General features: G+C 55.0%; 5 protein-coding genes across 5 annotated transcripts; 2 read left to right on the forward strand and 3 right to left on the reverse strand.

Moving 5' to 3' along the window:
- Positions 1-155: 155 nt before the first annotated feature.
- Positions 156-1,438, reverse strand: M421DRAFT_4502 (uncharacterized protein; the record flags this gene model as incomplete). The annotated part of the gene is made up of 3 exons (XM_033594666.1): positions 156-342; positions 410-1,309; positions 1,362-1,438. 3 exons carry the CDS (start codon positions 1,436-1,438, stop codon positions 156-158), a joined length of 1,164 nt encoding a protein of 387 aa, XP_033449603.1.
- Positions 1,439-3,667: 2,229 nt separating this feature from the next.
- On the forward strand, positions 3,668-5,589 carry M421DRAFT_419888 (uncharacterized protein). The gene has a single exon (XM_033592280.1). It carries the CDS (start codon positions 3,736-3,738, stop codon positions 5,335-5,337), a length of 1,602 nt encoding a protein of 533 aa, XP_033449604.1. The 5' UTR covers positions 3,668-3,735; the 3' UTR covers positions 5,338-5,589.
- M421DRAFT_137463 (uncharacterized protein) lies at positions 5,412-6,154 on the reverse strand. The gene is made up of 3 exons (XM_033587439.1): positions 5,928-6,154; positions 5,509-5,877; positions 5,412-5,461 (listed from the first exon to the last, which is right to left on the reverse strand). The coding sequence occupies exons 1-2, from the start codon at positions 6,018-6,020 to the stop codon at positions 5,635-5,637; spliced, it is 336 nt and encodes a 111-aa protein (XP_033449605.1). The 5' UTR covers positions 6,021-6,154; the 3' UTR covers positions 5,412-5,461; positions 5,509-5,634.
- Positions 6,155-7,947: 1,793 nt separating this feature from the next.
- M421DRAFT_61389 (uncharacterized protein) lies at positions 7,948-8,593 on the forward strand (the record flags this gene model as incomplete). The annotated part of the gene is made up of 4 exons (XM_033595882.1): positions 7,948-8,028; positions 8,079-8,284; positions 8,350-8,431; positions 8,474-8,593. The coding sequence occupies 4 exons, from the start codon at positions 7,948-7,950 to the stop codon at positions 8,591-8,593; spliced, it is 489 nt and encodes a 162-aa protein (XP_033449606.1).
- A 1,775-nt stretch (positions 8,594-10,368) lies between these two features.
- On the reverse strand, positions 10,369-11,216 carry M421DRAFT_61281 (uncharacterized protein; the record flags this gene model as incomplete). The annotated part of the gene is made up of 4 exons (XM_033595869.1): positions 10,369-10,688; positions 10,742-10,810; positions 10,862-11,011; positions 11,069-11,216. 4 exons carry the CDS (start codon positions 11,214-11,216, stop codon positions 10,369-10,371), a joined length of 687 nt encoding a protein of 228 aa, XP_033449607.1.
- Between the last annotated feature and the right edge of the window lie 233 nt (positions 11,217-11,449).

Consider the following 11,449-nt stretch of genomic DNA (forward strand, 5'->3'; position numbering starts at 1 on the left):
ACACTCAGAATTAGCCTATGGGTGATGCGTTGAAGTTCTAAGAATACCCCTCGCCACTGCACGTGATGTACATGGTATTTCGAAAACCGTTATATCATCTCACAATCACAACATTCAGCCCAGCCCTCCGCACATTCCGCCACCGATCAGCACTTTTAAAATATCTCACACGAGCGACGTGGATATGATATCTCGTGGGATTTGAACTCGGTATGCTGCAAACATCTGTTGCACATGGTATTCCATTGCTTGGGCCTGATCGTGTCCTGGTTGCGAGTCATCGAAAGGTAGCTGGTGACAGTGCCGACAAGGATCGAAGCAAGGACCACAATCTTCAAAAGGCTGTGGATGACGATTATCACGATACCAATGACGGTAGCTGGGATCCTGAGTACGGAAGTTTGCGCACCGATCGTCTCTGGCCAATTTCCGGCGATTCATCACTAGCAGAACAAGACTGAAAGTGGTAATGGCAAGTAAGATGCTAGCGACCGTGATGAAAAGGAAGAGTAGAGCAGTCAAGAACGCGTTGACAGCTGGTATGTTCTGTTTAGCCAAGAGACCCGAGAAGCCGAAGTGGTCGCCAGGTAGTGGAAGTCCAAGATTGATGAACCGCCCACGAAAGCTGAATGCCAGTCCAGTATCGCCAATTCCTTCTTTCTCAATGATGTTGTCGGATCCGCGTGTGACGAGGTTGGCGGTGCCCTGCTTGACAATACCTTCGACCGACGTGGCGCTGCGAGAAGCCCGTCGTTTGTAGATCATGTCGATATTGTATGTTGACGCGAGATTTGCAATCGTACTATCAGACGCTTTGGAAGAGCCGAAAAATTTGTCCGCAGCGTGCTGCATCCATCTCACATTAATCATGCCGCCGGTCCAGGCATAGTTGTTCCAGAATGCAATCAAGGCTGTAGGCCGATCAACGGCAAGAGCTCCACTATAGTAGACGTGATGCCATACAGCGAACACGACAAGCAAAGAGCAGCAGTGCGCGTAGTGAGTGCGTGTACTGGGTATCGTGTCGAAGTATGCGACGGTGTCGAGGGATGAAAGGAGTGCAAGTGTGGTGAAAGCTGCAAGAGTTGAGCCAACTTCGAGCTGGTGATCGAAGGTATTCCCGTTTGTGATCTGAGCAGCGAAGCAGCCGGTCTCAGTCTGAGTGCTGTTGGAAAAGATCCCGAGTATAATCTCGCCCTCAAAGTCAGGAACGGTAAGCGTGAGATCAGGTATGCCAGCAACGTCGAGCGGGCTGACTAGTATGAAACCTGCAGCTTCGATTGGAACCTCGGCTTGTAGTGGACAAGCACTTTCGCAGCACAGTGAGCATGGTTCAGCACATGCGAAAGACCCTCACCTACCGCCAGATGTTGGCATTGCAAGGATTGAAAGTCAGCTCGAGGGGAGGCTCGCCGTAAGTGTATACGCTTAAGAACATCGTGCTGTCATCTAATCAATTTCAAGGCCAAAATATCGCATGCCAGCTGACTACCTTCATTTTCACGTCTGGAACCAACTTTGGGCTGGTCGTCTCGTGGGACACAGCGTGTGTGGCAAACGCTGCTGCGCTTCGATGCAACAACATGCGTGGAATGAGAGATGTACGCTCGATGGGACTTGCCAGTGCCATGGGAGTGTGTCGATCCGAATGCTAGCCGGAGAGACGCTCAGGGCTTTCCTGAACGAGCGGAGGTCTTTGACTTCATGGTTGATGAAGGCGAGATCAGCGATGATGAGGCGTAGAGGCAAAGCCAGTACGGTATGGCGCGAAGCGCATGAATCCTCGACTTGCAGCCATACTACAATTCCAAACAATTTAAAAGGTAGGGTTGTGCTTGTATCGTGGAGCATATCACAAGGCACTGGTGACTCATGAGAAACAGCGCGTCAAAGTTCTTCACACTCGCGCGCCAACCTTCTTCACACTCGCGCGCAAGCGCCTGCACAGAACTACAGTGAGAAGCGCTGTGGACGAATACGACTCGATCGCAGCCTAGTGCAGCGACTAATGCAGCGAAGTTCGAACGGACTGCAGCAGTCAGCGTGACGGTGGTGTGCAGATGGTGTAAATCATCACTCATCGAGGCCGGTGTACTGTCTCCTCGCCGCGGTTGTCATTCGCGGTCGAATTGGCAGGTGCCTTCTGTGGCAAGACCAATGAGTTCTCTTTGGTTCGAGAAGTTTGCACTTCGATAAGGACTTAACCAGATGTCCTCGCGGCCGTGCTCGAATACCGAGCTGCAAAGTGCCATTATCGCTTGCACTCAATTGCCCAGCTTCGGAGGTGAGGTCCGAAAAATGCATGCATGGTAAGCAAGCTCTCACATGTTGCTGATACCTATCTTCTTGCTTGGACATGCACAAGTGTACTTCCGTCAGCCCGCCTTTGATTGCCACCTTTCTCAACGACGTCGTGGAAATTTCGATCTGCGTGTTCCAGACACCTGCAAGTCGTCACAACATCGGGCTAAGTTTCGAGCCCAAAGTGAGTCAACAATCTCCTTATGGATACGGGCCTGTCATGTTAAAGCTTGTTGGCTTTCTGTCAGGCCTAAGGGCAAGATCGTTGACCCTGAAGCGGGCCAACATTAGGTTCCCCGTAATGCCTAGGCCACCGTACCCGGTGGATGTTGGCTGGGTAGCGTGGAAGTGGTGGAAAGCGGCGGTTTTGCGCCTGCGACTCTAACGATGATCGCAAAGTGAATGTGCCTCATATCTGAATTGCAAGTGCGTACTGGATGTCGCCGGGAGACCTGCATGCTTCCTCGGGCATCGCCATGCACGCTTCAGGAGAGTTGCATGTACTGATAAGCCCCGGATACAGAGCACACCTTCAGCGGCAAATACATCGGCGACACGTTTGCCAGTTGCAGGATCCCGGAGCTGGCAGCGGGGACACCATGTGAAAATCCATTAGGTATTCGCGCCTGGGGTTCGTGCTCGGCATCCTGCGAAACGTCGAGATGTTTAATTTCCACAATGCAAAAGAACAGCGCGTTTGGCAAAGTTTTCGACAAATGAGAAGCGCGGTTGCAAGACCCGCAATCGTCTTTTGGCCGTAATCTCAGGCAGGGGTATGCAACTATGTTTGACGATCAGCCACTCGCTTCTCGCGTATGCCACTAGGCGCCCTTAGTCAGGAACCAGCACCTCTGATCCTTCCGGTTCTATCGATATCGCACTTGATCAGTGCTCACAAGAAACAAACAAGCGTCCGATCCAGACTTGAGCAGGCGGTAATAATGAAAGTCACTGCAGATCTCGTGGGTGACTGTGCCATGTCATCCAAACCTCAACAAGTCATCGGATTTCAACGCCCAGCCCCTGACAGTATTTGAACTCCGTCCCCAAGAGCGCGCGGCTCGGGATCGTAGCCCTGGGACTCGGCAAGCTGCACCTAGGCGGATCTAGGAAACTTTGTAAGCCCAACTAAACTAGAAGCTGAATGGCGTTCCCTCTTGGTGGCCCTCACCACGCCTAGGACTGCCTGTGGAGTGCTGAGACACTGCGCTTACTATAACTACATAATGCGCCCTCTCAGATAGGTGCTCCTTGTCGCTGTTTTGCACACCATTCGGCCTCCGGTACAGGAATACCATCCATTCATTCTTTCAACCACACTCCTTGATCTTGAGTCCGAGACTCGATAGCACTCTTTATCAACACCAAAAAAACGCTCTTTTGCCGGTCAATTCCTACCATCTGTGATTTCGATACCCCCATATTAACGACATGATGTTCACCAACCTTTTCACTGCTACGGCGGCTATGGCTGCCACTGTCTCTGCTTTCGACTGCAGCGGCAACTACTTCAGCTTCTTTAACCGCGCTGGACCTATGTCCTATCAGCGCCTTGATCCTGCTCTGTCCCCTGGAAAGCAGGGCCCTCACATGCACACCTTCGACGGTGGAAATGCGCTCAGTGCCTCATCCAACTTCGATAGCCAGGTTGGCTCATCTTGCACCACTGCCCGCATCAAGCCTGACAAGTCTCTCTACTGGCGCCCTACCCTCTACTGGAACGGCAACAACACTGGCTTCTACCGTGTCCCCGAGAATGCTGCCAAGATCTACTACAAGTTTGGCGATGGCAACTCGTGGGCCAACGTCACCGAGTTCCCTGAGGACTTCAACATGATGGCTGGCGACCCGTTCAAGCGCGCCGACGGCAGCAACTCGGCCGGTGTCCGCTGGGCCTGCCACCAGCCCGATGGTCGCTCCGACAACGTCTTCTCCAATGGCTTCCCTTCTGGCTTCCAGTCCTGCAACTCCGGCTTCGCCTCCGAGGTGACGTTCCCATCGTGCTGGAACGGCAAGGCGCTGAACCCCAGCAGCCCCAGCGCTCACATGGCCTACCCCACCAATGGCGGTGTCGGCATCGAGAACTGCCCTACTACCCACCGTGCTGCCCGTTTCCCAACCATCTTCATCGAGTTCTGGTACGACATCTCCTCGTTCAACGGCCAGTACAGCTCCAGCTCCAACCCCTGGGTTCTGTCCAACGGCGACCCTACCGGCTTCGGCATGCACGCCGACTTCCTCAACGGCTGGGAGAAGGGCGTGCTTGGTAAGGCTACTGCAGAGAGCGGCGGCTGCAATTGCGGGTGCGGCTGCGGCAACGACGAGATGAAGCAGTGCTTCGGAGCTGCCAATGTCAACGACGATGGCGACTCCAGCTTCAAGCAGTGCTCTGCTGGCACCAGCGGCTCCGCTGCCAAGGTTGACAAGCTCCCTGGCTGCAACCCCATCCAATCTGGCCCTGCTCGCGCTACCGTCGCCTCTGGTGCTGGCTGCGATGCCTCCGCTGCTCCTGTTGCCAGCGCCGCAAGCACCGCTACCTCTGCGGCTTCCTCGGTTGCTTCTGGCATTGCGTCTGCCATCGAGTCTGCCTACTCTGATGTCTTTTCCGCCACTGTTCCCGCTGGCGCATCGGTGACTGCATCTGCCGCTGCCTACGCCTATTCATCCCCCGCCCCTTACCCCTTTCCCAGCGGCAACTCAACGGTCGCACCCACTGCCACCGGCGTGAACTCTTCCCCCGCCGGTGTGAGCAGCAAGTCGCGCCTCGGGCACAACCACAGCAAGTTCCACTCATCCAAGACCACTGCCGTGCCCGCCGGCAACACCGGCCACCCTACTTCTGACGACAAGGACACCGAGGCTGAGGCCGCGAGCGCGAGCTGCACGTCCCAGGCCCCTGTCACCATCACTTACACGCCCACTGTCTACGTGACTGCCCAGTCGGTGTCTGCGGCCCTGAATAGCACCACCACGCTTACGCTGACTAGCACTGTCATTATGAAGCAGACGCTGCGGGCTGCTGCCAGCGGATACTAGGCGCCTTGCGTGTGGCGTCACCGGTGTTCGTTTCATGATCATAGACCTTGGTGGTGTGTGCAGATCATTCGTTACACTCGCTCGGAAACGTTTGGAGGATTAGAGGAGAGGAGAGATGCAGTTCCTGTACATACATTAAACACAAAACTTGACGTATGAAGACAGACTTGCGCTTGCCCGGGTGCTGATGTGTGTTCGTGCCGCGAGGACATTGCGATGATTCTGGCGAGTGTCTCGCCTGACGCCTACGACAGCGATGCCAGAGACTGCGCTAAGATCTCTGACATTTATGGTAAATCAGGTTGCGCAAGAATTGCGAAACAAACTTTGTTTGGTCCAGATAGCACGCATCTGACTTACAAATGACCACACAAACAACAGCACTATAGAGCACTTCGAATCCGAAGCTCCCACGCAGCACGTGAAGACAACATTACAATAGGAATGCCGGTTCATGCAGCGCCTCGGAGGGATGAGCCGAGCCGAGGCGGAGAAGCGACGAAGGATCGCACCTTGGGAGCTTAGGCTGAGGAGTGGGAACTTGAAGTTGGTCGGCGCGAGATGGATATATTCCTTCTTCGGCGGCATACCTCAGCAATGCGAGTTGGCGGACACGGATGCATGGCGTGTCTGTCGCATCGAGCCATGCACTGCTCCCGAATGGTGTAAGTCCGGGTTGTCATGCAAAACTCCTACAGCGGCGAGGCCGTACTCAAAGATGGCCCGTGTGAAATCTCCACAGTTGACTGATTGGAATTTGTGGAGGTTTTGACCAGCGAGTAAACGCGCATTGCTTTTGACGACGGCATTGGCAACTGCCGAGCTTGGTCGAGGGAGGTTGTTTCGAAAGAGCGGCTCGCAACTAGGAGAACCTGGAATTGGTCGAGAGAGCGTGACGGTCGCGTGACATATCCATAGTCCGATTGCTTGACAGACACGCGTAGCTCTGGATCATTCTTCATCACGTGTGCTTCGTAGTACAAAGTGTGACGTCTTTGAACTAGTGGCCAACGCGCTGGAGTACCAATAGTGGGCATCATGCTGTCTAACGATATGATTCTGGAGTGTTCCGTGATCCCGCAACCTGGTTACGATTGAAGCAGTGCAGAATCGGAGGCGCATGGAATGCATCCAGCTGAACCGTGGAGTTGGGTGTGCGACAACGCCGCGCGACGTCAGCTTCGAAACTTTAGCTCAGCCAGTACCAATACGGACCCTTGTGCATACAAGGCTTATGGAGCTTTCGATAGTTGGACAAATACTCCAAAAGTAAAGACACTTGGTATAAGGCTGGCGCTTTGCCATTTCGAGTGGCATGTGCTGATGCCTTGTCGACGATGCATTCTTAGGAGAGCTCCCGTGCGCCTCCCTTATGCAGTGCAACGGGATCTTGCTTATGCGTACCGTAGGACCAGATGATCAGGAATCGCAGGTGGATCGCGCGTGCTCGAAGCTGTGGGGCGAGTGCGGGTGGCGGTGGTGAATGGTTGTTCAGGGCACACGGGCCTAGCGTTAACTAGTTAATTTGTGCTCCACGGCACAGCAAACTTTAAGAAGATTGCCACTAGTAGGAAGAGTAACGATGAGGATCGATGATGTTGAGCGCCGGGGACAGCTCAGAGGAAAGACCGGTGTATTACCGCCCAGCTGCGCCGCATACGGGATTCTGATACGATTTATGCAGGATGTTGCACCAAATGAAGCAAGGAAGGCAAGTGGTTTCGCGCTGCAAACTCAAACGTCTGGAGTTCGCAAAAGAAAGCGAGACATTCGTAGAAAGCAAAGGCGTTGTTGCGCATCGGTCCGCGCTGGCAGCTTTTGGTGTTACTGGCGCGCCCAAGGATGGCCCTTGGACTTGCCGCACGTTAAGGGATCGGGCCGGGGTCGCAATGTGCGTTCGTGCAAAAACCGGCGAGGCGGCTGATCTACCTGGGTCGCAGCCGGATGCAGATGCAGAATTCCCCGTCACCTTCCTGGTTCGCCTGAGCAGTTGCCACATGCCGCACAAGCGAGAGCATGCAATGTCCTGGTGGCCCAAATGCCCGAGCAAGAGGACAGCTACTCTGTATTTGTGCTACCTGTCGTTCCAGAGCAGACGCTAGCTTAAAAGCAAGCTGGATCGTCTATTGAGCTGCCAGGAAAGTAGCGAAGCCGAAAAGGACTCCATGTCCGTGCTGAGGCGATCGAACAGGCGACATTACTTCAATGTCGAATCTGGAAGCTGTATCGACTCCGTATGCGAGCTCATGACCGGAGCGATATGACACGAGATCGGAGATGCAACGTCTTGCATAAGAAAAGTGGAAAAACAATGAAGTCGTAGGCTTGCCGTTCTTACCACCCATCATCCTACCAATAATAACCACTCGGACACAACGCACAAGCATTTCAGCCACCGCCGATTCCGAAAACCTCTGGCCCAAGCACTGCAAAGACCGTCATTGTCGCTCACATCAGCCCTCCAGAAAAGCAACCTTGCGCCAAGACTAGGCTGAAGCGGGGGGTCGACCGCTGTACCCTAAAATCTCTGGCTCCTCGAGCTTCTTGTAGTTCCAGAATCCCACGGTCTTCCCTCGAGCGGTGTTGCTGACGTGGGCTACTCATTCGACAATGAGTATTCGAATAAATGCAACCGTCAATGAGGCCCGGGCCGCCGCAGGGCACAAGAGAGAGCAGTGGAATCGATTTTATGTGAGTTGCAGAGCATGGTATAAACTTGAACGCGCGGCTGACGAGGAGAGCACTTGACAAAGGACGAAACGAGGCAGCTCGCAGACACACACCCAGATTGGACACGGTGGATCCTGATACCCTCGGATGAGAAGGAACGTCTGTTGGAGAGGGTCAATGGCCTATTGCAGGCTGAGGGCATACCGCCGGTCGAGATGATCATCCTTAAGTGGCGAGTCTCGCAACTGTTGAGGGACATTCAACGCAAGTACAGTACGTGCGAACGTCCCCGCTCTTGCGTGCATGCCATGGCGTGTCCACAGATAAATGTACCGCTTCTAGAACGTTCGCTAACGATTGGTGTTTAGCCGAAGGTAGTATGACGAAAGGAATGCAGGGCTCACTATCCGGGTCGCCGGTAAAAGTCGAGCCAGCGATTAAATTCGATCCACGGATAGAAGTCGAGCACCGGATAGAAGTCGAGCCACGGTCGTCGGGTAGCAGCGTGCAACAGTCGTCAAGCCCTCAACGTTGGGAGTATTCGCCAAGCGAGACCCGGCCATATGACCCAATCCGGGATGTGTAACAGTCACAACAGCACGTTGTCGGTGCGTGATATCGCAATTGGATCCGCCTGCATTCAAAACGAGACAGCGATTGGTCGGTTTTCATGGCGTTCGAAACAGATACCCTAGAGCGAGATTTGGCAGAGGCTACATCGAGTCATGCGGTGTGCGGGAGGGCAGTAAATCGGCTCATACGTCGAGGCCAACATTCTTAATCGTGCATATACCGGGAGGAAGAGAGTTGCCTCGTGAGCGACGGTTCGGCGACAGGAACACACGTTTTGACAAGGACTGAGAGAGGAAAGCCAATGTGTGCATCGAAGCGAGGGTCGCCCATTACGGAGAAGGCCCAGGGTCCGGCGTTCACAAATATATGGTACGTAGCTGGGTATGACCTCGGTCTCCACATACAACACTTGTGGGGTCGCGAGACTTGTACGCTGCACGGTTTATGGTTCAAAGTGGGTTGTGGTCTGCTGACCACTGTCTTCAACCTCTTTTTCAAGCATGCGGTACTTGTGGTGTATGATCTGTTTCCAGGACCCGGATATACGGCGTATGTTCGAGCGACATCCGTTGATGGTCTCATGACGGTCGGAAAGCTTGATGGTATCGCGAATGCCGAATTGCTGGAAGGATGTGGAGATGACAGTCGAGGCCGCCAGTGTGTCTCGCTTCGTGTCGCCATCGATGGCCGACCTTGTTGTATCAGGAGAAGCCAAGCACCTCCATGTTACCAACTGCAGATTTGTATGTTACCAACTGCAGATTTGTATACTTGCCTGGCTGCTTGGGGCTGCTGGGGCTTCATTGTTTGTGGTACTGGTGTCTCGGCTGCGGCTGGCGACTCCTAGGATTGAAGGCGTCGAAGTGCGTGGGAGAATACGGTGGTTGGACAAAGCTCAGTGGTATGAAATCCACCGTGAAGCTCGAGGGGGGATGGTGGACGGAGGCACGAAGATGGGAGAATAGTCTAAGTTGATGTTCGGCATTGTGCCTGCCCCAAGTCCAACAGTGGTACCCTAGCTGTTAGGCGGAAAGCTCATCCCCGTAAAGCAGCCACGCCTGGAGTCAGGCACCACTTCGACGCCTCTCATCCTCTTACTGCTGCAAACAACATCCTAGGGTTCATCTTACGCCTGTTACATGCAGAAATGGTTGCCTGTTACATGCAGAGATGGTTGCCTGTTACATGCAGAGATGGTTACCTGATTGCAGAGAGAAAGCTGTGACTCGGCACGGTTGTCAACAATCGATTAAGTGGGGCCCAGCGACGTCGAATTGACTTGATCGATTACCTGTTCGAGCCTAGCAGTTACCTGCATAGGTTTTAATTCCTACCTTGGTGGGTAAGCGCGTGAATGTGAGGTCGAAATTGACTTGATTTTGACAAGGCTGGCTGTGAGAAAGTGTTGACTAGGGTGAATGAGATGATCACGCCGCACTTAGTCATCATGAGCCGCTTTACAGCTGACCGCCGTCCTGCAGCACTGACGGCTTGACTTGTACAGTGCCTCAGATGCTTCGCCTTCACCAAAGCCGCGGCACGACCCGCTCACCGTCCATAGCATCAATAGCAAGCCTCACACCACATGGTCTACTACGCGGGGACGTTTGTTGCATCGCAGTTGGACGTTGACGTCCTGGTATCGTTGATATATCATGACCTGCCGCGCAGCTATCAGCTATCCAAGCCCGCTCCTTTTCTCCAGACCCGGGGTGCCAATCGCCCCAGAGCCGTTTTGTTCATAACTCATATCAAGTCCTCATGGCTGCGCATCTTTCTCTTTGTCGATTACGCAGCCATGCCGAACCCAGGCTCGATGCCCGCGCTCTTCAGCACCCGGGCTTTCCGCGTGTCGGTCGTCTTCTTGTCGGCTTTTTGCTGCGCGGCGAGGCCCCGCACTTCTTCTGCTGGCGCATATTTGACGCCCCGCGGTGTGTCTTCGCGGTCGAGGTCGACGGTTGCGCAGATGGTCACGTTCTCGCCGCGTATCGTCATCAGGCCGGGCAGCCTGACGTCGTGTATCAGCCAGGCGGGCTCTGTGGGCGAGGTGCCAAACGAGGGGTTGCGGGCGGCTATCCGCTCGTGGCACTCTGTGAGGACGAGGTTTGCTGTGGGCGGTTAGTGTGACGAGTGTCGAGAGGGGCTGGGTTGCTGGGCGCACCGAATTGGTCGTAGGAGCGCAGGATGCCAATGTATTCTTTCTCGTCGCGCAGGAGGACGTCAACTTTCTCTGTCGCTGTGTCAGCCGTGCGTCGCGCCTCGTGTCGGCCGGGTGTCGCACTGTCTACCATATCGAGCAGCATCGCCGAGGTGAGGAACGCTTGTGGTGGCAGATCGACAGGCAAGATGACCTGTGGCCCTGCTGGTCTTCCTGCGCCGAGGGCAGGAGGGCCTGGCGGCGGCCCGCTGGTGCTGTATACGCCCCCATAGCCTGTTCGTGCGCGTTAGTCCTGTGCCGCTGTGTGCGCCTGCAGGCATTGGGTCGTACCAGGGCCGGCGGGCGGTTGCCCTGGGGCTTCTGCGGCGTGCTCGGGCTGGGGCGAGTCGACTGAGCGCTGCAGCATCGCGTTGAAGCTCAGGGCCATGTTCGGAGGAGCACCGGCGGGGCCACCGTGGGGTTGGCTGGGGAAGGACATGGTGTGGCGACTGGCGGTCTTTGGCGGGGTGTGTGCGGTGGGTTGGGGGATGGTCTAGCGGGCTCGGAGGGTATGCGGACGTGTTGCCAGCATGGCGAGGCCTGCGCGCGTTCCTGTTTGCCTGTACTGCTGCTGCTCGCCGTGGTTGACGCAACTGACACTTAGCGCGACCCGCGAATGGCTTGGCAGGGCTCCTTCGCCGCCTCCGTCCAGCGCCCCCCTGCGTCTGTCTT

Source organism: Didymella exigua (assembly GCF_010094145.1).
Source record: "Didymella exigua CBS 183.55 unplaced genomic scaffold M421scaffold_11, whole genome shotgun sequence".
Lineage (NCBI taxonomy): Eukaryota > Fungi > Ascomycota > Dothideomycetes > Pleosporales > Didymellaceae > Didymella > Didymella exigua.